A 25437-nucleotide genomic window follows, 5' to 3' on the forward strand; every position below is an offset into this window, starting at 1 on the left:
AAAAAAAGGGAGCGCAATGACATTTGTCCCGTGTTGCAAAAACAAAGGAGGCGTGCGTATACAAACAAACCCATAAAAAAATGGCTTTGGAGTTTAAAAAATGAGAAATAGTGAAAAAGAGCATGTAAAAAGTACAACAAATTCATTCAGAGTGGATTTGGGGGCCTCAAGAAGGGCTCCCAATGGCTGCTTACAATTAAGGACAAAAACAAGAATGGCACACGTGAGTGACTTTGCTTTTAAATGACTTTGTCACATTTAGAAACAGCGCCAAAGTGACAAAACGGGGAGAAATATTGGCAAGCCTGATTGGCGGCCACTGTAAATAAAAAAAAATGGATCATTAGACGTTGTATGGCGTTTCTATCAAATGATGATTATTATTTTAAGAGTGCACAATTCAATTCATGACTTAAGTTATCAAAGGGGACTAAAATCCGAGCATATATACATTCTAAAAAAACAACAACAGAGTGTAAAAGCACAGCAGACAAATATGTACAAACCTTTTAAAAGAACAGAAGTGTTTTTACTTTTTTTTTTTAAAGTCACTTAGTATTGATGACTGACTATTAGGGCCATACAAAGAAAGAAAAGTGGTAATAATACCAGATTAAAGTCATAATAGGCTGCTTTTCATCGGGTGTGACGGCACTAAAAACTTTTAATTTGGTCATATCACAACAAAAATGTATGACTATTACAGAAGTGACCTAAATCTAATGATGGCGACTAAAATCTCTCGACAATTTTGTTGTGACCCCCCCACATTCTTTGCGTGACCCTAAAACTCTGTCGTCGTACATATCGAACACGCCAAAAAGACGGATTCCAACGTCCGACCCACTTGAAAAACGGCGCCCCCTTCTCCAAAATTCCACTGTGGACGTGGGGTTCGAATGGCCTTGAATTTTTCGTGGGGAGTGAAAAAGTTTGTCGCTAGGCAAAAATAAAAAGCAACAAAAAAAAAGGAGTGCTACAAAATGGTCCCTTCCAGGCACGCAAATAGAAAGACACTTTGTATGGCGCCCGCTCTTGACCCCTCTTAACCTTTTGCTTCCTACAGTATGTGTCACATACACCCAACACACACATACCAACACACAAACACACACACAGATGCACACACAGTGCTCCCTGTAAACAAGAACTCGTTGTCCTTTCCGTATATAAATACTGTTTTGGTAAAATGATTAAAAAAAAAAAAAGAAAAACAAATGTGTTCCTTTTTTTTCTTTTGTGGTACATTATTTTTTTTTTTTTTTGGCATCAGCGGTTAAGGCCCATTTTTTTTCGATTAATTTTCTTCATAGTATAGTACTTTTCTTTTTCTTTTAAACTAAATGACAGTCTGTCGTCCAAAGTGCGTGGGTGCCCGTGCGCTTCCGTCTGGCTACACTAGAGGGAGTTGTCGCAAACTTTCAGGGGGCGGGGTTATTGCTTCCCTTTGTCAGATGCGGGATTCTTACTCAATTTTGTTTTGAAATCGGCCACCAAAATTCTGTTGCAAAAACTTGGTTCGAATAAAAACCGAAAATTCAGCCAAAAAAAATTCAAATCACAAAAAGTGAAGAATTCTGTAATAGTTTGACTAATTCTGAATTTTGGAATCTAAAATCGAACACCCTATTTCCCAGTTCAGAATAAAAAAATCAGACAAAACTATATTTTTAGCGACAGAATTTTGGCCAAAAACAAAAAAATAGAAAAATAGCAACAGAATTGTTTTGGCGAGTCAACAAAATTTGGCAATAGAATTCTGGCGGCCCAGATTTACCTTTCTGGCTCACCCCACTGAGTTGGAAGAATCCCTCCTAGCGGCTGAGCATTTTGTGGTTGTTGTGGCTGTTGTGGCTGTTGTGGCTGTTGGTCAGGCGTAGAAAAAGAAGCGCAGGAGAAGATGCGAGAGGAGCACCAAAGCCACCGCGGCGCAGTGACGGGACAGCCAGGCGGCGGTGGCGCCGCCGCCGCCTCCGTCCGGGGCGGGGCCTCCCGCCCGTTGAGCGTCCAGCTGGCGGGCCAGAGCCCAGAGGTTCCTGAGGCCAGAGAGCAAACGCAACTTTAGAGCTGGAAAACAAATCCCAGGAAACGGACAGATTTTTTCCTCCTTTCTTGTTCAAACATTTGATCAAACCCAATGTCTTTGTGTTAAGGCGCATTTGAGACCAATTCTATTCCGTTTTTTTATAGATCTAAAACAATGTTTATTTGAGCTTTTAAAAAATATCTTTAGATTTTACAAGATGATTTTTGAACTAAAAACACAGAAAAATGAATTAAAAAATGGCAATTATTGATCTAAAAGGGGGAAAATCAGGAAATATAATATCTATAATTTTCATTTGATCCTAAAACAGAAATTGATTGACTTTCTTGGGCCAAACAATGTGATGCGGCGGGCCAGATTTGGCCCCCGGGCCGCCACTTTGACACCTAACCCTAAGCCGAAAGGGGCCAGCGTGAGTCACCACCTCTGAATGTCTTGCTGCGTGTGGTGGATGGTGGCGATGGAGGCTTGGAGGACGGCCGTGCTCCGGCACTGCGCGCAAGGCTTGGACAATTCTGCAAAGAAAGAAAAGAAGAAAAAAAACGGAACAACTATGAAAAAAAACTCAATGGCTGGCAGCCAGCCACGCAAAACGGCGGCCCACCTTCGTCGTCGGAGGACTCGTGGCGGGGTTCCGGGGTGCTGCCGCTGCTCTCCGTGTTGTGGCTGGCTTTCCGCCGGGCGCCCTTGACGTTGGCCTGTTCGCGAAAGAGTCAAGCGTGAGCGCGAGGTGGGCGGCCCAAAAACCTCCCCACAGCACCACCTACCTGTGGCCTCCGCCCTTTCTCCGCCGCTCGAGGGACGCCGTCCCTCTCCGACTGCTGTCCCAGAGTCCTAAAAGGTGGGACGTTTTGCGTTAGGGCGACATGTGTGGCAGGATGACCCATGATGACCTATGCGGCCTCACCGATCGCACTTGTAAGTCCAGTCGTCGGCGACGGGGTCCCGGTAGAAGAGTCGCGGCGTCCACGCTCGCTCCCCCCTCTCGCGAGACTCTTTGCGCTGGGCCTCCTCCAGGACAAACTTTTCGTGCGTGGCCCTCACCTGGTCACGTTCCACGATGGCGCGGGTCACGTGCTGCCACAGCCTGCGGGCAAAACAAAGAGTCAATGACCTCTGTCCTCCGAGCGAACAATGGCGCTCATCCATGTTTGAAATCTGTCGTTTTTTTTTTCTCCCAGCGCTAATACGTTGCAAGTTTACCTTTCGGACTCAAACTCCCCCTGCTGGTCAAGGCGCACCACACGCCTCTTGAGGCGAGCGGCGCGCACGTCGGGGCCGGGGTTCCACAGGGTGGACCGTTGTCCCGAGTGCTTCTCCTGGATGAAAACCTCGCCGTCCTAAAAAAGACACACAAAAAAATCAATAAATCGATACATGACGAAAAACCCTCGATCGCCGTACCCAATGTCCGTCGACGGTGGCGGCCAGCTCGTCGCACACCGAGATCTTGCCGCTGATTTGATTGACGGAGGAGGGACCTCCCAAGAAAGGCTGCGTGTGGGGCGGGGGACAAAGAAGACGCGTTTGGCTTTTAAACGTCAGGGGATGAGAAGAGTGGACGTTTGCTACCTTCAGCTTGAACTCCAGCTCCGTGAAACATTTGGTTTTGTGGCAGCAGATTGTCACCTTCCCGCCCAGCTCCAGCGTCATGGTGCCGTACAGGAGACCTTTAGACGTACACATGACCTTTACATAGATTCCTTTATCCGCCACCGCCACCGGCTCTTACCTTTGCAGTGGGCGTAGGGCATGGTGATGACGTACTCCTCGTCCCTGCTCGGGAACAACAGGCGGGCTTTGCCGTCCAAAATGGCCGACAGGGAGTTGCCTGGGAGAAGAGAGTGGAGTACGTTGTAGTAATACCAGCTCAAGTAGAAAAAATTTAAAAAGTTAGTGCGAGTGTGTGAGCTACCGTAGAACTTGGACTTTGCCAGGATGCTCCCGCTAACGGAAAATCCGTCTTTCCGATTGCACACGTAAAAGGTTGAAATGGGCGGATGGTGCGAAACCTGTGAACACAAGCGCACGTTATCCCCCGGTTGACATTTTGGTCCTTTATTTTTCTGTGTTTTTTTCCCCCACCTGCTCGGCCACGTAGAAAGTGCAGCTTCGGCTTTGGGGATGAGGCCAGCAGCAGCGAAACGTTTCCCCCAAGATGGGGTTGTAAGGCTTCTTTAGACCCTAAAAAAAACCCAAAAAACTTGGACTTTACACACTTCTTGAACAAATCCATTTCCTTTTTTTTGCCTCCGAGCCAAGCCATTTGTATTTCTCACCTTGGGCTTCTTGTAAAATCCCGACAAATACCAGCAGACCACCTGCTTCATGCGGCCGTAGGCGCTCTCCTCCCGCGCGGCCCTGGGGGCGACGAGGGGGGGGGGGGGGGGCGCCATTTAGCCACGGAGCGCCGACCGTCGGCCAAAGAGACAAGATACTGACTGCGAGAGAAGGTCGGCGTGGTAGTAGTAGTCGGAGAGCTTGTCCAGGAAGGAACGAGGCTCCAGGATGAAGGTGGGCAGCACCACTTTGGAGAGGTCCATGCCCGGGCGCAGCTGCTTCAGAATCCCCCAGATCAGTCCCTTGTTCTCCTCCGACACCGTCTCCACCTGAGACGCCTCCCCGGCCTGAGAACAGAAAAATAACAAAAAATGATCTCAAATACGACTTTTCCCTTTGTCAACGTCACGTGCAATGGTCCTCACCTCGGCCATTTCTTCGGCGCCCTGCTCCACGTAGAGCGCGGGGCGGCCGTCGGGGGAAAGCGCCTCGTCCGACGGGTCGCTCTCTTCCTCGGTCAAGCGGCTTCCGTTGTCGGCCAGCGGGACGTCCCAGTCGTCGCGCTCCCATTTGTCCGACAGGGCGTCCTGCTCCGCCTGGTCGCTTTCCAGCAGCCCGGACTCGTTCAGCCTCCAGGATTCCCCAACAAAAACAAAAAGAGAATGAAAATCGACGCTACCAGGCCTCTTACGGCCACCAGATGGTGCTGTCGGGACTGGGAGAGGTGGCAGAACGCCTTACAAAACATGTCAAAGAGAAGTGCCCAAAATAGTATCAACTTTTAATGGCTAGCTTTACAGTTATAGCGTCATTTCCTGATTGAAATGTCCATCTTTTGTTTCGATTGACCCAATCCAACGCGGAATTAAAAAAAATCTAAAATGATGGACTTGAAGTACTAATAATGTGCAAAACTCACTGCAAAAGCTCGGCGTCCGCCAGGGCGGCCGACTGTAGGAGATGAAGAAAGTGGGAAGACTCGGACGCGGCGCCGACGTCTCCGTCTTTCCCGCTTTTGGACGTCAGCTTGTAGAGGCTGGAGCAACTCAGGGCCAGCTCCAGCGCGTCCATCCAGCACCTGCCTGCCACCGCCAAATAAAACAGAAGATGAGACCAAACGCCAGTCGAAGCGCACGAAGACGCCGTCTCACCGTCCGACTCGGAGGACGCTCGGAAAATCAAGTAGTTGCCGGGCAAAGGTTGGGTGATGGCGCCCACGTTCTCTCCTTTGGGGCCCTGCAGATTCACAAAAAACAGTGTCACCAGACGGATTGGCCGGCAGAGGCGGCACTCGAGACCCACCTTGACGGCCCAAATGGACTTTTCCAAGGGGTGGTAGAGCTTGAAACAGAAGCCGTCCTTCTTGGAGGGTCTCTCGATCAGCTCGCAGGCGCCGAGGAGGACGGTGCCCACCCACTGCTCGCTCTTGGGGCTCTTGTAGATGAGGAGGACGCCGGGCTTCAGGACGCACCACAGCTTGGTCCAGCTCTTCCAAGAGCCACGGATCTACAAAAAATGAAAGATAAATACCGTATTTCACAACTTAAAAGTCTGACATTTTCTCCAAAATAGACAGGGCGCCTTATCATCCAGTGCGCTTTATATAAGGACCAATACTCAGATTGTTATCACGATAAAATCAACGGATTGTGGCCTCAACATGGCTTTGCGAAGGGTGGCGGGTAGCGCCAGGCTACTTACGCTAGCTACTATTTGCGAATGGATTGTGGCCGACTGGATGAAAGAATAAAACTCAGCATTTTGGATGACTCATTTGGACAATTGTTCAATTCAGACACAGAAAATTCTGACTTTGATCAATTTGTGGGTGACGATGACGGGGGTACATTGTGAAATGGCTAAATAAAGTACAACCCAACTGCGTTTTGCTTCTGTTGCCTTTTTAAAAACGTCTTTTGAGCGCGTGTCTGAATGTTTAAGCTAGTCTATGTTTTGCCATGCTTGGCCGCATCTTTAAAAACGGTGCATCCTTTGTGTGCGTCAAAAACAGAAATAGCACTCGTTACTGACACTGCACCTTTAAATGCCATGTGCCACATAGTCATGAAAATAAGCAAAAATGTGTTCCCGCCTCCACCGCCGCTACCTTTAGCCAGTTTGATGTAATGACCACGCTGGGGTCCTTCAGCGCGCTGAACAGTTCTTTGGCCGCCCGCTTCTTCTCCTCTCTGTAATTCTGCTTTTGGACCTGGGAAAAGAAAGCCGGCGGACATGGGTGGGATGTTGTTATTTTTTTCCAAACCCGCCCCCACCACTACGGCCTACCTTGAGCGACTCCTTCCGGGCAAGTTTCTCCGTGGGCGAAGCGCCGTCCTTCTCCAGGCCGTTGAACATCCCGCCCTCCGACTGGAAAGAGCAAAGAAGACATTTTTTTTCCACGTCCCGTCTTTTTCAAAACGTTTCTTTTTTTTTTTCACCTTGCTGCCGGGCGACTGGGCGGGGCTGAGCTCGTCCGTCACGGCCGAGACGTCGCGCCTGTCCGTCTCGCTGCCTGAAAAAAAGAAAAATGGCGCGCGCAGGTGATTATTATCACGGTCTGGTGTGGCCGGCAGCGCCTCGGTGCCGCGTTCCTACCCGAGCTGAGGTTGGACAGGTCGTTGTCTCCTCCGTAGGAAAGGTTCCTGGTGAGGGCGCGGGTGTCGATGGGCGGCGGCGGGGACGCCACGTTGGGGCACAGGGACAGCCGGCGCCGGTACAAACTCTCCTCCTTCATTCTCAAAATGGCCCTGCGAACGCAATTCAACAAACATAGTTTCAATACTTTTTTCTAGATTTGTATATGATTTGCAACACTTTGTCTTGATCTTGGCTTCCTTTGTATGGATTTGGGTCACTTCCTGTTGTTATCAAGTCCCTTGTGGAGGAGCCACTGAAAAAGGTTTTTGTCTATTTTTTAAAAGGAGCACATTGGCCCTTGTATGGAAAATCCAGAAATAGCATTTTGATGACATCAGAAGCACCAGTGGTTAGCTCCAATGGAAAAGCGCCGCTACAGTATCAGCACGCAAACAGTGGCGCTAGCAGAGAGAGAGAGAGAGATAAAGAGAGAGAGAGAGAGAGAGAGAGAGAGAGAGAGAGAGAGAGAGAGAAGAGAGAGAGAGAGAGAGAGAGAGAGAGAGAGAGAGAGAGAGAGAGAGAGAGAGAGAGAGAGAGAGAGAGAGAGAGAGAGAGAGAGAGAGAGAGAGGGAGAGAGAGAAAGAGGCTAATATAGGTCAGCTAGCGGCGCTCAAATGTAGCCGCCAGTCAATAGCACACATTTCCGTGTCAAACATTAACCTTGCTTGGCCTGCCGGCGCATTTGTTTGGGAATTCTTTGTCAAAGTTACATTTCTTTTAATGAAAATTAAATAAAATAAAAAAAAAAAAGTATTTTTGCCACACTCTCATATGCCGTTTTTACAAGACTGTTCCCAGAATAAAAGGATGACGTTTTGACAGGGTATGCCATCTGTACAGCACGGATATTGCATTTTTCCATGCTAGCTACCACTTTTTCCAAGGCTGAAAAAACGCTGCCAAAAAAAGGGAAAATGAAAAAAAAAGGTCAGCAAAAAAAGTGTGCCGATAATTTGCGGCTCTCCGTGGGAGGACTTGTGCTCTTCCACTTCTATTCTGGGATGTAAGTGCCTGCTGCCGTTAGCTAGTCAATTGAAGGGATTTCCTAGCCGAGTCAAAAAGGCCCGCTTTTTGTTCTCGAGGAGGACGCCGCACGCCGGAGGGGGACGCCCAAGACACTTGGAAATCAGGGCGGGGCGGCGAGGTTCAAAGTCCAAGCCGTAAACTCATTCCACGCGTGAGCCTAATAAAACATTTAAAAGCCACATTTGCTTCATCTCTATAGGACATGGCTGGCAAACTCGGTTTGGTTCGCGGGCCGCAATTATATTTCACCTGGGCTGGGCTATTTTACATAGTATATTTACATTTGTTTTTTATAATCATTTGTTTTTCATTTCAAATTAAAACAATTAAAAATATATATATATATTCAATATTAAAGTGGAAAACCGAAAATATTTTTATATATTTATTTTTAGATTCAACAAAATGCCTTTTGACATAAAAACACCCCCAAAAAGCGTAAAAAATTGCAATTATTGATTTTTAAAAAGGGGGAAAATCAGGAAATGTAATATACTAATCTATACTCTTCATTTGAATTTGATTCTAAAACAGAAAGTCACCACTGATGATTGACTTACACGGGCCGCACAAAATGAGGCGGCGGGCCACATTTGGCCCTCCGGCCGCCACTTTGACACCTGTGGTCTAGGAGCTATACGGAAAATGTGCCTTTTTTAAAAATCCAAATGAGCCAGGAACCTGGATGGAGGGTTTGAAACCATGATCCCGTCCGTCAAAGGACAGGGGCGGCGTGGCATTGGGCGCGTTCTGAAAAAAGAATGGCGAGCTAGCTACTCATTAGGACTCGTGGCAGATAAAAACCACCGTGGGTGGGGAGCTATGAAAAAAAAAATCAAATGGCTTCCAGTTGTGGCCACGTCAAATGTTCAAGGCCGCTTTTCACGTCAGCATTTTGGTAAATTGTGGTGCTCTACTTTGGGAATATTCAATGCCAAGTTCAACCACAGTGACACCTACAAAGTGACATTTGGTGTACTTTTAAAAGCGTAATATTAAAGATTGTGAAATGACTGACGCCATGAATAGAGTTGGGGCCGTATGAGCGCTTCAATCTAAATGAATGCTGACTCGTAGGCGTGATTTGAAACCAGTGGATTCATTCGCCGGCGGTGAAAGTCAAGTAGAGGAGAGCTCGTCTTACCTTTCACCTGAGTTGCAGAAAGGGGAGGCGGCCTCGCCCGTCTCACCTGGATCCATTCACAAACAAACACACACACACAAAAAGGGAAGTGTTACATCCTGCTTTGGGGACACTCATTGACAGAAGTCGGGATCCAAATAACAAAAAAAAACATCCACAAAAACAAGTCATTGACTACTTAAAATGGAGCCACCGTGTCCACAACTTGACCGCCGGAAATATTGATTTAAAGGCCGACAAAGATGAGAAATGTCATCTTAAGCGAGCGAGTACACAACGGGCAGTCATGATGCGGACGGATCGTTTGACCTACTTCCTGTCTGCATGACTAATCAGTAGGCCAATCCATTTTTTTTGCAGCGCGCCGTTACATATAGGACGAGTACAAGTTTTCGGGGGCGTTTTAGGGCTGCCATTTTCTCCACGCTGCCACTTTCTTCTTATCTACGTCAACACAGGCGGACGGGCCAATGCCGCTACGTACGTAGACCGTGTTTCAAAATAGAATGTCGCCAAATCTCGACGTCAATAGATGCAACGATGGTAAATGATGTATTGACCTTTTTGGGAAATTGCATTTAACGTTAAGAGCATTTGTCCATCTTAAAATGGTATTAATACTCTTTCTAGGTTTTAGTTTTCTTATGAATACATTTTGAAATAAGTTTAGGGAAACATGATAGTGATCTGTTTTGTTAAATCAAATGGGCCAACATCATTTTTGAAAATTCATATTTGACTTTGAAGAGTTCAAAGCGATATGTACTTTAATCATGAAAAAAATCTATATATATATGATCTTTATTTTGATTTTGTCATTTTTCTTTTAGTCGAGGCTGAAAGCCCCACCGTACAGACAACAACACGCTTGAATTCGGAGGAATCGATCCAGGTTCCCCCACCAAATATCGTGATGTGGTATATCGCGCATCACGATGGGCGACGAACAACCTCGTCGTCGTCGTCCTTTCTGTTTATCTGAATAGTGGGGCACATATAGGGGGGATGTTTGGGGTGGGGGGCTTGTTGCTCTTCCTTCCCCGATTGAGAGGCCGTCATTTAGGTCAAGAGCTCGAAGACGCCCCGCTACTCTTCTTCCCGTCTGCTATACAATCGACCATGATAACAAACGAAAGGCGACGAACGAGGGCGAGAGGCTAGCAAGCTAACGTGGCCAAGATGCAAGTTGGCGAGGCTAAAGCTAAGCTACACACGCTGGCCTTAGCAACACACCCATTTTAGTGAGCGAATTGGCTCCCCGAAACCGTTAAGTGAGAAAACGGCCGCCGTTTTTTTTTGTGGACCAAACGTCCCGAGACTCTCGTTCCGACTCGCACGCAGTCTGCGCGACAGAACGGAACCCGAGTCATTCCCAGCCATTTGAATAACGGAAGCTAAAAATAGCGACTTATCGCGATCGACGCGATGCGGCCAGGAAGCCCCCCCGTCGGAAGGCAAACTTACTGTGCCGTCCAGGTTCGTGGCTTCATGCGGTCGGTTCCTCGCTCCCGTCCCGCTTCGGCGTCATATCCGCAACAAATGAGCGTTGGCGTGGGGCACGCGACGAGTGTTTGGCTTCTGTAGAAGTTCCTAGGGAGTGGTGAGCAAACAGCGACTGACTGACTGACCGAACGAGCGAGCGACCGCCCGCCCGTTTGCTTTCCCGGCCACTCGTAGCCACGACGGCGACGGGGAAGGCGACGCCGGGGCCGAGTCGGCGCGTTGTCGCCCTCGCGTGGCCTTTTCATGTACATACTTCCATTAGTTTATTTCTGAGAACTGAGTTCAGATGATTAAAAGGGACACAATACTCAGATAAACATGAACCGATATTCATGAAAATATATATTTTTTCAATATCAATCAACAAAAAACGTAAAACAAATATTACATAAAAAAGCACCCTTGCAGAAAATTAGGGGATTTTTAAAAAATTGCAATGTGCTTCAATAGATTATTTGAATGTAATGTTTTAGAAGAATATATCGGGCGCATAGAGAAAAGCAGGAACCAATATTAGAATCATTCATTGTGTCATTTATATGGAAGTTTGATTTACAAAAAAAAGGACTTTACATACAAGCCTTTTTATGATCAAATCTATGATGGAGGGCCGCACAAGGAAAACAATCTGCGACCTAAAATTAGATGGAAATCATTGTATGGCGACTTTGCATAAAAATATAAATGTAATCTCATAATATAAAGTTACGACTATGGTGCCATTACGATTTTGTTCCCGTAATAGTACGACTTTAACAATTGTAATCTTTATTTGATGTTTTCTTTCTTTTTGTGGCCTTAAAAGTTGGTGGTACAAATGAGCAGAAAAAAAATGAATGAATGAATGCATCCAGTGCATAATTCACATCAGTGCATAAAAATACAACAAACATAATATAATAAAATATTGGGCGAGCCACGCTCATTTCTATTTACATTTGGTGAATAATTACAGTGGCATGCACTTGAGCAGAAATCAACCTGGTAATGCCCCCCTAAAAACAGGAAGTCACCCGGTAATGCTCCAAAATCACCTCGTATTATTGTCAAATAATTTAAAAAATATATTTTTTTACCCCAATCATGATCCTCTAACAAATAAAAGTGGATGGATTTCAAGTCCTTTGGAATTTTCCTGGCACGCGGTTAAAAACAAATCAACTTTGGATACTCCTCTATACAACAATTCAAATAGTAAAAAAAAAAAAATAGACGTTATCTTGAGTAAAGTGACAACGCTGACACAAAAGTCCTTTTCCAGAAGTACTAAAAAATAAAAAAGTTTTACCTTGAGAGTGCTTAATTAAGTATTGGGGTATCCTTGTTTATAATGGGCTGTTGCGGGTTCCACATTCTCATAAATGGTGAGTGCGGCCGTGTTTTGGTAGATGAGATCCACGTTTGTTCCAGTTCTGGAGCGGATTATGTCCATGGCGCACTGGTTTAAAAACACGTACTGGTCCTGAACACACGGAAACCATGAAAGTCAGACCCCCAAAAAAAAAAAAAAAGGGAAAAATGAATGTGGGGCTCACCTCGGTCTGCACCATGAGCGGGCGGTGCATTCGCAGGTCGTGAACCACGCCGTAAACGTCCACCACGTTTTCCCGTTCGATTTGGAAGAGGAGGCGGTCGATGGCGATGAAGGTGCCGGTTCGGCCCACGCCGGCGCTGAGAAAAAAGACAAAACCTTACAACTAAAATCCACAGTTAACGGACGGACGGACGACGTCCAACGTCCAAACCTGCAGTGGACCACCGCCGGCGAGTTGGTGGAATACTGGTCCATGTGTTCCCGGACCAGGTGGCGAAAGCCGATGAGGAGTTCCGTGCTCTCCGGGACGCCGTGATCGGGCCACGCCGTGAAGTGGAACTGGCGAACCGAACGGGTCTCGGCCGTCTTCACCTAAAAAAAAAAAGGAGTTGCCATGGTCCTGCTGGACGTTGACGTCGTCTTTGTCGCCCTTACGTTTTTGATGTCAAAGTCTCGGATGGTCCAGTCGTCCAAGGCTATTTCCGAGGTGGCGCTGACGCGGATGTACTCCCAGTGCCTGCTGCCCGACTGCCAGTACTGCTCGCATTTCACCTGGACAAGCACACATTTGCACAGTTTTGTCTGGTGGCTCTGGGGCGGCGTCACCGGGCGGGCGCATGAACGGACTGCCCCCAAATCCTCCATTGAGACTCATCGTGTAAAATTGCTCATCATTAATCAGGAAATGCCCCCGAAATCAATAGCAAATGGTCCAAAATGGCAAAGAAGCACAGTAATCCCTCGGTTATCGGGTCTTCACTTATCTCGAAATTACTTATCTGCAATTTTTTCTTGCTATTAATGATTTAAAAAATATTACATTTTTTTTTTTAGAGTTCATAAAAATGTGAAAATCCATGCTGAAACTCATAAGAAGAACCACTCTTGCTACTACAACTCAGCACTGAAGATAGGGGTGACCTGATGTGTGCTCTACATTAACTGCGATATTAGAGGGATTCCTGTCATTGGAGGAGCCAAAATGGCGGCACGGTCCAACTCACCCGGCCTTGCTCGTTACAGCGCGTCAGCATGACCAGGCAGTGCACGTTCTTCTCCCAAATCATCCTCCAAAAATCCTTGACGGTGGCGGCCAGGGGACCCTGAGCCGCGATGAATTCCTTCCTGGAGTCGTAACCCTAAAAAAAGGCAAAAGGGATGGATGGGCGTTGCGTCTCCCGTCACGGGCAAAAAGTCGCTACCCACCGCCACGTAGTTGGCGTTGATGTAGTCGTCGTAGGGGCTCCCGTGAATGATGGACAGTTTCACTCGAGAAACGTCGTCTGCGGGCGTCAATCGTTTTCATTTTGGGTGAAGAGAGATGTCAAAATAATCATCGAAAACATCTCCGTATACGTTTGTAATGGAGACGGTCCTCACAGGGGAGCACGTTGTTGTAGCGATTCTTGGCCTTGTTCTCCTGCATCAGAGCGTTGGATTTGGACTGATTGGTCCCCACCGGGCGCAAGTCCTGCCACGCCACAAAACGAGGCAACGTTAGCATCTTAGCTTCCCCACGCCATCAACTAGCGTTGAGTAACGCCGATCCGGACGTGGTCCCTCACCTCAAACTCCTCGGCGAAGCCACAATTGGAGTCGGCTTTCTGCTTTTTGTAGTAAGCTTCGTAGTCCTCCACCTTGACGGGGGAACTTCTGCTCAGAAGACCGAGGAGGGGGAAATAGATAAACTCATCTGAAAGGGAAGACGGGAAGCTCCGGCCTTACCTCATGGAATGAATCTGGATGTCCGAGTTTTCTTTTTTGGACAACCTACGAGACGGGGAGGCCGAGTTGAAAGGCGGAGGAGAGCCCCAAACGGACCAAGTTGACGGTGACCCACCTTTTCCAGTAAACAATGAAGCCCACCAGGATCAGGAAGAGAACGCTGAAGATCCCCAAAGTGGCTCCCACGGCGACGCTGATCACAACTGCCCACGGCACGCCCCATCGACGTCAAAACCAGTGAAGGTTTACGACGGGACGGGCTAGCTTACCTGGGTCCTGCGGGAGTTTCACCACGGGATAGAAATTGGTGACGGAGGCGATGGATACATTTTTCACCAGCTGGCCTTCCACGATCAGTCGGGTGAACAAGACGATGGCGTACCTGCAAATAAAAAAAATGGTCCAGATGAACCAGGGGACACGTCTCCGAAGCAAAACGCTATCCACGGCGCTCTCACCGGTATCTACGATTCCCGCGCAGTTCCCCATTGGCGTATCCCATCCACGTGGATCCGTCCCCGACGTGGACGGTCAGGGGCGGGTCGGCGGCGCCGTGCCTGGCCGCCGCGTTTCTCTCCTGGACGGTGGCCAGGTAAAGCCAAGTGTTTCCCCGGATCCACTGCTGGTACGTGTTCCCCAAGTGCCGCTTTAGATCGGTCGTGTCCGATTCTGAAAGACGTGACATCATCCCGTCAAAAAAATGACAAAAGTAACGCTGCAAGCTAAAAGTGGCCAGTGTCAACGGGAGCCCAATAACGGTGCTAAGCCAAGGCTGTCACACTCGGGTTGGTTCGCGGGCCGCTTTAACAAGAAAGAAGCGGACAAACCGTCGACGTTTTCCGCCAGCAGCACGCCAACTTTAGCCACGGGTCCGTTGGCGTCGTCCATCAAGCTGGAGTTGATCTGAAGGCTGAATCTGTTGTAGGCTATCTCCGTCACGCCGACCAGGGACTCGTGGCCTTCCGGAATGGGCGGATCTGGCAAAAGGAAGGCACAATAGGCACGGGGTTCCCCCCGAAAGAAAGCCGGGCGGGTCCCAGAAAAAAAGGGCGCTCTACCCGTGATGCCGGTCCGGCAGCCCAGGTCCACGGGGGCGGCGGCTCGTCCGCAGCTCAGCGTCTCCACGGTGACGCGGTAGGACGTGAAGTGAGTCAGGTTGGAGACGGCCAGGCCGCAGCGTCCGTCCTCGCAGGCGCCGGCCTCCGCCACGCTTTCCCAGTCGTTGACGGCGATGCGGAAACGCTCAAAGCGTCCGCTGGGCGGAGTCCAGGACACCAGGAGCTTGGCGTCCCGCGTGTCTGGAGCCTCGCACGCTAACGTTAGCACCGAGCTGGCGTCTAAAGAGGAAGAAAAAAAAGACGTTGGAAAAGCATTTTCAAACGGGTTGCCGTCATTTTTTTTGGTTTTAGCTAACATTATAATACAATATTAGCTTAAGTGACTTTATAACACATTTCGTCTTTGGCTACTAGTTAACAATTAGATTTTTCTGAAACAGACTTGCTAGCAGATTTGTGTGGGGACGATTTTTGAGCCGGATCTGGTCAAATGTGCACATTTTGCAGATATAGCATCTTTTTTTTTGGTTTGTTATGAATTGTCACAGCGAATATCATCATGCGAATCTCACCCGTGCAGTCGGAAATCCACCTGGGAGCCCCTGGAGTTCCATCCCGAGTCACGGAGAGGACGGAAAACTGATAGCTACTGCCGGGCAGCAGTTTTTCCACGGTGTGCCTGGTCTGATGGGTCAAAACGCTCCCGTTGGCCGCCGCGTCCCACTTTTGCCACGTTAAAAGATAACAGTATCCTTCCTCCTCGGCGTCGTCCGGTGGAGACCACGTCACCGTGATGTTCTCCTCTTGGGCGGAGGTGTTGAGGGAGCTGACGTGCAAGGGTCCTGGATCCATTTCACAGGGGTGGGGGGTACAGAAACATGGTACGATCCATTTCAAGTCAGAGAATTTTTTTTTGCTTTATTTTAAAAGTGTCAAAGCCACGCTTACTTGTGGTGACCCAAATGAAGCGAATCACTTGACTGTGAAAATCCAGCACCCCCACGGTCGCCACGGTAACGTTGTAAGTGGTGCCAGGGCGCAGGCCGTGGAAAACGTGACGGACGGCGTCGGTATCGGCGGATCGGCTCCCCGCCGCGGTGAGCCGGTAGTGGAAGTCGGCGCCGTCCATCAGCGGAGGTTCCGTCCACGTGACTTCTAGGGAGTCAGTGGTCTGGGCCAGGATCTCCAACTCCCCGGGGGGATTGGGATCTTTTCCCGTGGGCGAATAAACACTTGGTTGAGGCGCAAAGGGCAAAAAAAAAAAGCCAATGGACGGCGACCCACTCACAGGTGGCGTTGGTGAGAAGCTCAGACGACACGTTGAAAGGTCCGCTGTGCGACATCACCACGGCGCCGTACGCCGTTCCGGCGGACAGGTGGTGGAAGAGCAGAGAGTCGTTCGCCACGGCCGTGGCCGAGCGACTCACGGAGGAGCCGTTGAGGTGAACGCTGTAACGATCCACCTTACCCGCCGCTTTTTCCCACCACACCAGCATGGACGAGTTGGAGCCCCGACTGGACATTTGCGCTCGGACCGCCTCGGGCACTGCTCACGTGGGGGGGGGGGGGGGGGGGGGGGGGGGGGAAAGAAAAAAAACTTGACATCAACACCCTTGATTTAGATCATTGGAAGTCGACCATCTGAATTGTGAGAATAAAGGAAGGAATTCTGACAGTGCCTTTAGTGGGCCCCAATCCCCTTCCCTACATAAAGACAAAAAAGTGAGCCCTACTTGTGTATTGAGAGATGCAGCGCGCTTGGGATTCCACGCCGTCCCCCGCTCGGACGTAGACGCAAAAGGTGCAGCGGGTCCCGGGAATGAGCTGGGAAATCACGGCCATCACCTGGTCTCCCGACCACGTTTGGTTTCGGGCCTCGTCCACGCAGACGGACGTCTCCACACGGAAGCTGTACTCGGCCTTGCCTTCCGGCGGCGGAGCCCAAAGCAGGCGGATGGCGCTGGAGTTCAAGGTCTCCGCCTCCAGCTGAGGGATCTCATACGGTCCTTGAGAGAACACACGCACAAGCTTTCATTGACTTTCATTGCCCATCACGTCAACAGGAAATTAGCTCCCAAAACAGAAAGTGAAGCCCCAAAATAATCGCCAAGAAATCTTCAAAAAAACAGCCATATGTGAGAGAAAGTCATATAGTCAAATACTGGCTCCAATTTAAAGAGGAAGGAGCAGAAAGTGTGTTGGAAATGCACCAAAGGATTGGTGAAGAGACCCCAAAAGAATATTTAGGGCTAAATCTAAATATGATATCATGATGGCCTGGCCCACAAAAAATGGCCTTGACCCTAAAGACATCAGCTCAAATTAGTGTCTACACTCTACATAATTCTTTCAGAACAGGAAATCACATGGGTACGTACGAGTGAAGACGGACAGCATCCGAGGAGCCGCCAAAGTGCCGTCCGCCGCTCGCGTGGAGACGCCGACGCTGTAGTTGGTGCCGGAGGCCAGGCCCCAAATATCGGCCCCACGCTCTTTGTAGGTGCTGACTTTCGGGGGACCACGACCGTCGGAGACCAGCACCAGGTAGGAGAAGTCCGCCTTGGCCTCCGGTTGTTCCCACGTCAACGTCACGGAACCGACGCTCACGTTTTCCGCCTTCAGCGTGCTCGCCGGATACGGTCCTGGTCAAAAACGGAATGCGGGATGGCGGAGCCGCCACGATGAAATCCAATTTTGCTTCATGAATATTTTGCTCAACAATGTCTCATTCGGTAAAAACACATCAGTTGTTGAAATATTATTGTGTGGGCTATGCTAGCTTTTTCATGCAAATGTCAATTAGCACCAGGCTAATGCAAGTTGGGAGTGGATAACCGCTACGCTAGCAGATGCGCTACTTTAGTCAGATTTGGAATGGGAATTGTGCTCACGTGCTTACTTTTGACGTGTCGTATACTTTCTTTGTATAAAATGCTCGTCATTTCAAAATGTCTGTGAGAAATAGCTCAAAGCAATGTAAATATAGCTCATTTAAGCCTTTTGTGGTCTTTTCTAACAGCTCATTTCACTCACTTGTATAATTGGTGGCGTTGACGTGAGCGCTTTGATAGCCCAACACGCCAAGAGTGGCCACAGAAATGGAGTTGGGCGTTCCAGAGCCCAGGCCGCCGAGCAGGAACCACTTTTGCGAGGTGACCCACACGCCGTTCACCGTGAAATTGTACTCCTGGCCATCCATATCTTCCGGCGGGGCCCAGGTGAAATTAATGGAGCTGACCGTCTGCGACGCCACGCCGACGGGACCGGGAGGGTTGGGAACTGCTCGCCAAAAACACCGCATTTGTACGGTGAAGTTAAAGTCATATACGGAAATGGAGGCCAACTCACATGTGGCGTTGCAGATTTCTGAAGGCTGGCTCCGTAAAGGTCCGCTTTGGCTGGTCACCAGCGCGCAGTAACGCACGCCCGGTTTGAGGCCGCTAAAAAACACGTCAAGCGTGGAGTTCTGCAGATCCGCTCTCTCACGTACGGGCGCCGAATCGTTGCTCAACGTGACCGTCAAGGAATCCAGCCTTCCCGTCGGAGCGCTCCAGGATAAGGACAGGTTAGCGCTGGTTCCGATCAACGCCAGATCGGTCACCGCCTCGGGACCTGCCACAAAAAGTCACAAAGAGTGCATCCCGAGAGAGGAGGGTGGAGAAACGGAATGGAACGCGGCCATACTTGTGTATTGTGATACGTTTGCCGATGGCGACTTGAGGCCCTCCGCCGCCAGCGTCCACAAATAAAAGCCGTAAGAAGTTCCGGGGATCAGACGCGAGAAGGTGTACGTCTCATTTTGGGTGCTCGCGTTCTTAACGGCGGCGTCGCCCAGGAAGGCGCTCAACTGGTAGACGTAGCTGGCCTTGTGGTCGCTGGATTTGGACCAATGTAACTGCACGGCCGTCGTGCTGAAATTTAGGACTTGGAAGTCCGGCGCCGCTTGGGGAACTGACGGAAAATCATCGGAAAAATGACAAAGTCAACATCGCAAACTTTTAAACACAAATTCAAAGGATATGGCACAGTTTTTCAACCATTTACTACAAATAGCATGTTAATTAGCAGTTACTATGCTAGAAAATACACTTCATGTTGGAAATACTAATGCGCTGGTCGTGAAGGTAACATTCATATTATTCGTCAGGTGAGGAAAAAGGTGGTCATGTGACAAGATTCAAGTGGTAATATGACTTCTTTCTTAACGTGAGGTGGATCGGAAGTTACCGGGGATTCGCCCGGAGACAAAAATAAAAACATAAAATGTAAATATTCTATCTTTGATGGTCCGGCCCCCGGATAGTCAAGTTGACATTAAAACGTCCCGCGAAGCAACCCGAGTCTGACACCCTTGCATTAACGTCTTACCAGTGGAAGTGACGGCGTGGCGGCTCGCCGAGGAAATTCCCGGCGCCGCCGACACGGTGACGCTAACGTGGTAGCTGGTTCCCGGTTCCAGACCGTCTACCGGGGTGTCGTTGTCGACGATTGTTCGGTTGTCTATCAGCGCGCCGGCCGGGTCGTGGGTCTCCACCACGTATTTGTAGTACGCCTGCGCTCCGTGCGGTTTGGACCAACTCACGTGTATGGAGCCGGTACCCGAAGGGCTGGCCGCCAGGTCCAACACGGGGTTGGGCACTGGAAAAAGGGAAAATGTCCTGTGCTTTCCGGGAGCTCAAAAGGGAAACCTTATTGTCATACTCACGGGTATATTCTGAGGCATTGGCAGCAGAGCTCTGGAGATTTTGGGGTCCCAGCGTCCACACGGTCAACCGGTACGGCGTTCCCGAGGACAGCTGCGACAGCAGCGCGCTTGGGTTGGCGCCCTCGGCGCTTTCCAACGGGCCGCCGGCTTTTTGGTAGGCCACCTGGTAGGTGATATTGGGCGCGCTTTGGAGTTCGGGCTCCGCCTCCCACCGGAGGTGCAGCGAAGCGTTTGTCCTTTGAGCGATCGTCAGGGAAACGGGCGCCGTCGGTACTGCAAAAAGACGGACGCGTTACTGTAGACCACGGGTGTCAAAGTGGCGGTCCGGGGGGGCACAATTTGGCGTTAGCAATTAGCCAAGAGGTCCCTGCCTCCGCCCCATTGGCCAAAGCATGGCTATTTTTGGCGTATCCGACGCCCCCGTACTCAAAGGTCCGAAACTTACCGGTGGCCAAGGGGATCGGGTCGGACGTGGTGCTCCGGCTCCCCGCCACGGCGGTGACGGCCACCTGGAAAAGCCTCCCGGGATGCAGGTGGCTAAATTGGGCAGGAGCCACTTGGGTTGCCACGTGGGCAGAGTAGGACAGATCGGCGTTGGAAATGTTGACCCGGTAGACGTCGGCTCGCCCTCCGGGTAAGTTCCACCAAACCCACAGCTGGTGGGTTTCCGACGTGGCCGTCAGGTTTTGCGGCTTCTCGGGTCCTGTCCAGCGTGACGTAACGGCGTTAGTCCGGCAAAAAAAAAAGATAAATCTTAAACCATTCTTACTCGTGTAGGAGGAAACGGTCGCCGGCTGGCTTTGGGTCATTTGGTCGTCCGCTACCGTGAACACGGCCACGTCGTACGAGGTCCCGGCAGACAAGCCGCCGAGGGTTATGGACGGGAGAGAGGCCAAATTTATCCGGACCGTCTCTCCGTCCGTCCACCGGACCTGAAAGGAGGAGTAGTTTCCTTCCGGTCGGCTCCAGTTCAAGCTGATTTGAGAGGTGGTGACCCACGTGACGCTGACATTGGTCACGGCGTGAGGCTCTGAGATCAGAGAGAGGGATCAACACACACTCACGGACACCATGTCACCCCGGCTTAAACATTGACCAGAGTTTTGGTTTCCCGGTCGGAGCGCCACTCACTCATGGTGACCTTTTGGCAGCAGCCGGAGCAGTTGAGGAAGACGTGGTAGACGGCTCCGGGGGTCAAGCCGCTCAGCCGTCCGTCCCCCCGAAGCCCATCCCCCGGAAGCCCGTCCCCCAGGGACAAAAGGCAACCCGGGTGCTCCATTTCCGTCGTGGTCCAATTCAAAGATTTGCTCTCCTGGCGGGTGCACGCTCGACCTGTCGGGTACAAGAAAGGACCGGGCTAGCAAATATGTCCCGTGACCGATGCATCCATTGACAGAAAATATGTGTTTGTGTGTTTACGCACCCTGGCAGTCCAGAGACGAGACCTGCAAGGAAACAGGACAAAACAACTCATTGACTTGAATTGATAGGTACTGTATATTTTCACGAGTATAAGGCATGGAAATACGTAATATTGTTTATTTCAACGTTTCTTTGGTCCTGAAGTGAGCCCACTACTTTGGCACGACGGCTTTCCATCAATGAGCGACCGATGGTGGAATCAAGGAAGTAGACACTCACCGTTGTTGATTTGAAACATTTGAACGGGCCGGAAAAAAATCCCCGGCGGCTAACCAATGATTAACTTTGACTACACGGAGCGTCCAAATAAGTGCCAGTGGAAAACGAGACATCTGCTGAACCACATTGGGGGGTGCTGGAGCCTATCCCAGCTAACTCCACACAGTGAGGAGCCATCTGGATTCCAACCCTAGATCCCAGAACTGCGAGGCCGAAACGCTAACAACCCGGCGGACTTCCATTTTTATTTTACGAATTGAAAAAAATTCCCAAAAGTCCAATTTTCCCTTTTGACATATGTTTATCTCCATGGTTTGCCCGAGTGTCCCGATAAGCCGCCTCCCACCGTCTGCGCGACTCATCTATCGCCGTGCAGATCAGGCAGACATGGAAATATGGGCAGCGGCACGCTACGAGATAGCCATGGAAGCAAAAATCGTCACCACCAAAAAGTGTATTTGAAATTTGCCAGTAAAAAAAAAGTAAACGGGCCGTCATATGTGGACATTTGCTTGTTCACTGAAGCGACTCATCCGGCCGGCCCTGACCTGAGCGGAGGGAGGTCAGGTCTGATAAAATGATCCGCGGACAATGAGGCCTTTGAGGTGCACCTCATTTCCATGTGTCGCTATGGAACATTTTCTTTCTTTTTTTTGGGGGACGGGCACGAATCGGGACGACTGCCTAATTCATTTCAAACTGGACTGTCGTCGGGTCCTCTGGAGATTTTGGGGATTAGAAGTGACGGAAGACCAGGATGGATAAAAATGACAAAATATTTCGGCTCTAGGTCATTGGTTTCAACTGAATTGCACTTCCTAGCCAGTGTATTTCCATTTCTATTCATTTGAGTGTCATGGTTTCTTTAAATGAACATATCAATTAGAAATGCAGCTTTTGCATCCAGTTTTGTTGTTTTGCTTAACGGGTTAAAGGACGCCAGAGTTTTATTTTTTGGGTGGGTGATAAGAGATGAAGAAACACTGCATGACTTGTGGCAGTACAAAACATTCAAAAAATGAAATGAGGAAGTCGAAAATTTCCCCTGTGGCTTCAACTTCCTTTCTCGTACGTTTTCGTCACCAATGAATCTTCCAAAATATGACACTATGCCCTGGTGCAATAATATCAGCTAAGCTTGGGCGAAGCCACTCACAAATTCATGAACGCAATCCATCGCGCCAGCCCTCCCGCTTTAAATGGATTGGACGTCCTTTGCCACCCTAGTCATTGTACTATATTTTTAGCGGGGGCTTGAACTCATAACTAGTTAACACAGTAGATTAACAGGACTCGTTGCAACATCCAATTATTAATGTTGTTGTGAGTCATTTGTTTGTGGGACAAAGTTGAAGCAAATGGATCCATTTGGTGCCAATTTGAGAATCTTGACCCTGACTTCCGCTATTACAAAAATACTCCGACACTTCTGCATTTGCAGCGTGCGAACAAGCGAGACGACTTCTTTCTCTCTCTTTATGCTTTCGCGTCGGCTAACGAGCTAGTTAGCGAGCTAGCATCACGCTACCCGATTGAAAGGAAAGCTTAGCCATGATGTCGGCAAAAAATATGGAAGCCCATCAATATCTCGTCACAATATTTCATGGCAAAAGTATCGATACTTTGACTCTTGCTCGTTTTTGCATGAGCATTTGCGGAAATGCCGTAAAATGAAGAGGAAATGATCCAAAACGCAGAAAGTGACTTCAAAAAAAACGCCCTAAAATGAACAAGGCAGTGACTCAAAATGAATTCAATCACACGTATGTACACACATCAAAGTACATCTACTTGTAGAAAAAGTATACAGGTAAGTACACGTTTATACTACAAGCACATGGAGCACACGTGCTGGTGGTATTAGTATGTGTATATACATACATGTAGTACAAGTATATGCAACTACAGATTTTTGTAGTACCCCTGCTCACGAGTACATGTAACACAAGTATATACAAATATGTAGTACTAGGACACTTGTAGGCTAAGTACGGTACACATATTTGTGATACAGGTACATGGAAATACATGTTTGTAGTCCATGTACATTTGAGTACAAGTAGTCGGCATATTTGGAGTACGAGTACGTGAGAGTACACCTGCTGGTAGTATTATTAGACATTGGATGGCAAACGGCCAGTCCAAAGGAATGGGACGGACGGCAAAGGTGAGTTAAGCGAAAGACGCCTGTCGAACCAGCGTTACGACTGCTGTTAAGAATGCATCCCATCCCAGTCCGGCGGGATCACACATTTGACTCTGTCCTCGCCACGCTGGTTTTTCTGGAGAGGAAAAGGCCAGAGGGCTTGCGAAAGGCCCCCGATGCTATCCCGTTGAGTCGCGTCCAATTCTAATCAGGTTCGGTCGCCGCGCCGTTTTACATACGCGGCGTGGCGCGCCGCCGGGACGACAAGTTGCCATTGTATAACATCGGGGATTACGTAAGAAAGCACAACGGGCCTGATACCGACGGACACATTTTAAATCATTTAGGTGTTACGGTAAATTCCGCCAAGCGGCAGCTTAGAGGCCACATCTGGACCAATCCCGTGTGGCCTGTTTAGGTCAAAGGTGCGCGTTGATTGGCTGGGGAAATCATGGAATCCAGGGATGTATGGCAAAATACATACTATTCAACTATCATGGATTTACTCGCTGCCAATCGTCACGTTTCAGTGACGACGACCAAACCCTTAGGCCTGACGCCGTTCGAATTCATGGTTAATCTTAAGATTAGACGGCACATAAATGCATTCAATTTAAGTGACCATAAATTTGGAAGACAGATTCATTTATCCTTACTTAAAAAAAAGGAAACAGATTCCCCATGAAGGTATATAACATACGAGTGTCAGCGTCATTGTCGGAATATGTTTTGGTTAAAAAAAAACTCATTTTCTCCATTTCTTTGATCCAAATGGAGTCATTTTACCAAAAAATAAACATGGATTCTTCTGCCTATTACCAAAAAAGAGATCACTGGTGAAACAAACGATTTTTGCGTGGTGAAAATCTCTCATTTTGTAGTCCCCATATGAATATAGTCATAAAAAACACATTCCGGGGACCTTGTCACTCTCTTCCAGCCACTAACAGTCAAAATGGACGTCTATTACCGTCAAGGAGTTCAACGAAAGCTTCTTTTCTGATAGACGTGATAAATTCCACTTTGTTATTTATCTTCTGCAAAACAGCCTGCCATTGTTAATCATTTTAACTAAAGGTCAGCGTATTTATTAGTCGCCTACACGAATTGAATGAACTCTTATTAAAAAGCCCCCCTCATACTTAGGAGGACGAAAAAAAGTCATCCAGCCTGACAAAGCAGCCATTGTCGCGTAACACCAACCAAGTTAGAGTGTTTGCCATCCTGCTTCTCAACAGGTGCAAGCGACCTTTAATCTCCTTTTGGCTGACGTACTTTTAAAGAAAAGAGTTACCTTCACGGAGGTGCTCAGGTGAAGAAAAGTCCACAGACAGGCGATGAAGCGCAGCGGCGACTTCTTCATGATGGCAAAGTTGGTGGAGGAAGTTTCTCTATCCGCTTGACATGCCCGAAAAAGTCCGGCTTTCTCCCCCGGGCGTCCAAATGTGACGGCGAAACAAGAGCGAAATCTTGTTCCTCTCTGGGAACGGGGAGGAGCGCAGTTGTAGTGTCATTCGGTGAAAGTTTAGTTCAAGTAGTAGACACTCCTCCTCCTCCTTCTCCTCCTCCATCATCACCATCACCGAGGGCAAGTTGGTCAAGCAGAATTGAAGGAGGCATCCCGCATTCCGACCATAACTTGGCCACAAAGGGCGAAGGAATGTATTAAAAGCCACTTTAAGGACAGCCAGGGTAAAAAAATGCCGGTAGGCTGTTTCGTTTGCACCACCTGGTGGCTCATAGAATTTGCGTGAGGCAAAAGTAGGAGAAAACGTACGACGACTTGCTAGCGAAGATATAAAAACAACTAAAAGCGAACAACTAGCGAGAATTGGTAAGCATTTGGGTTATACTTACATGTATACATGCTATTTTTTGTTTAATACAAACATTATGGAAGCTCACGCTAAGGCGGCCGCTAATCGTTAGCCAACTAGCATATATTTAATAGCTACCTCGACGCAACTTAATAGGTTGTGTGAATACGAAGA

General features: G+C 48.8%; 2 protein-coding genes across 3 annotated transcripts; both read right to left on the bottom strand.

The window, feature by feature from the left end:
- Positions 1-1699: 1699 nt before the first annotated feature.
- On the bottom strand, positions 1700-10845 carry osbpl5 (oxysterol binding protein-like 5). Of its 2 annotated transcripts, XM_077711152.1 has the most exons (23): positions 10599-10844; positions 9135-9180; positions 6923-7074; positions 6766-6839; positions 6614-6694; positions 6435-6536; positions 5630-5833; positions 5479-5563; positions 5247-5409; positions 4753-4957; positions 4490-4674; positions 4327-4408; positions 4133-4231; positions 3963-4059; positions 3780-3878; positions 3620-3717; positions 3452-3541; positions 3251-3387; positions 2955-3134; positions 2815-2881; positions 2652-2745; positions 2472-2562; positions 1700-2036 (listed from the first exon to the last, which is right to left on the bottom strand). In XM_077711152.1, exons 3-23 carry the CDS (start codon positions 7059-7061, stop codon positions 1871-1873), a joined length of 2538 nt encoding a protein of 845 aa, XP_077567278.1. In that variant the 5' UTR covers positions 7062-7074; positions 9135-9180; positions 10599-10844; the 3' UTR covers positions 1700-1870. The 2 variants fall into 2 exon arrangements, with proteins under 2 accessions (XP_077567278.1, XP_077567277.1); XM_077711151.1 differs by having other exon boundaries at positions 3452-3717; positions 10599-10845.
- A 543-nt stretch (positions 10846-11388) lies between these two features.
- Positions 11389-25406, bottom strand: LOC144192087 (receptor-type tyrosine-protein phosphatase eta-like). Its single transcript, XM_077711123.1, has 29 exons — positions 24741-25406; positions 21083-21104; positions 20791-20991; positions 20429-20689; positions 20105-20362; positions 19660-19932; positions 19323-19592; positions 18639-18905; positions 18303-18566; positions 17988-18233; positions 17333-17596; positions 16688-16960; positions 16243-16500; positions 15903-16163; positions 15527-15796; positions 14955-15233; positions 14724-14873; positions 14355-14565; positions 14166-14278; positions 14012-14099; positions 13897-13941; positions 13737-13824; positions 13552-13642; positions 13378-13454; positions 13176-13310; positions 12607-12723; positions 12383-12543; positions 12173-12308; positions 11389-12099 (listed from the first exon to the last, which is right to left on the bottom strand). Exons 1-29 carry the CDS (start codon positions 24807-24809, stop codon positions 11941-11943), a joined length of 5307 nt encoding a protein of 1768 aa, XP_077567249.1. The 5' UTR covers positions 24810-25406; the 3' UTR covers positions 11389-11940.
- Between the last annotated feature and the right edge of the window lie 31 nt (positions 25407-25437).

This window comes from Stigmatopora nigra, unplaced genomic scaffold (genome assembly GCF_051989575.1).
Source record: "Stigmatopora nigra isolate UIUO_SnigA unplaced genomic scaffold, RoL_Snig_1.1 HiC_scaffold_25, whole genome shotgun sequence".
Lineage (NCBI taxonomy): Eukaryota > Metazoa > Chordata > Actinopteri > Syngnathiformes > Syngnathidae > Stigmatopora > Stigmatopora nigra.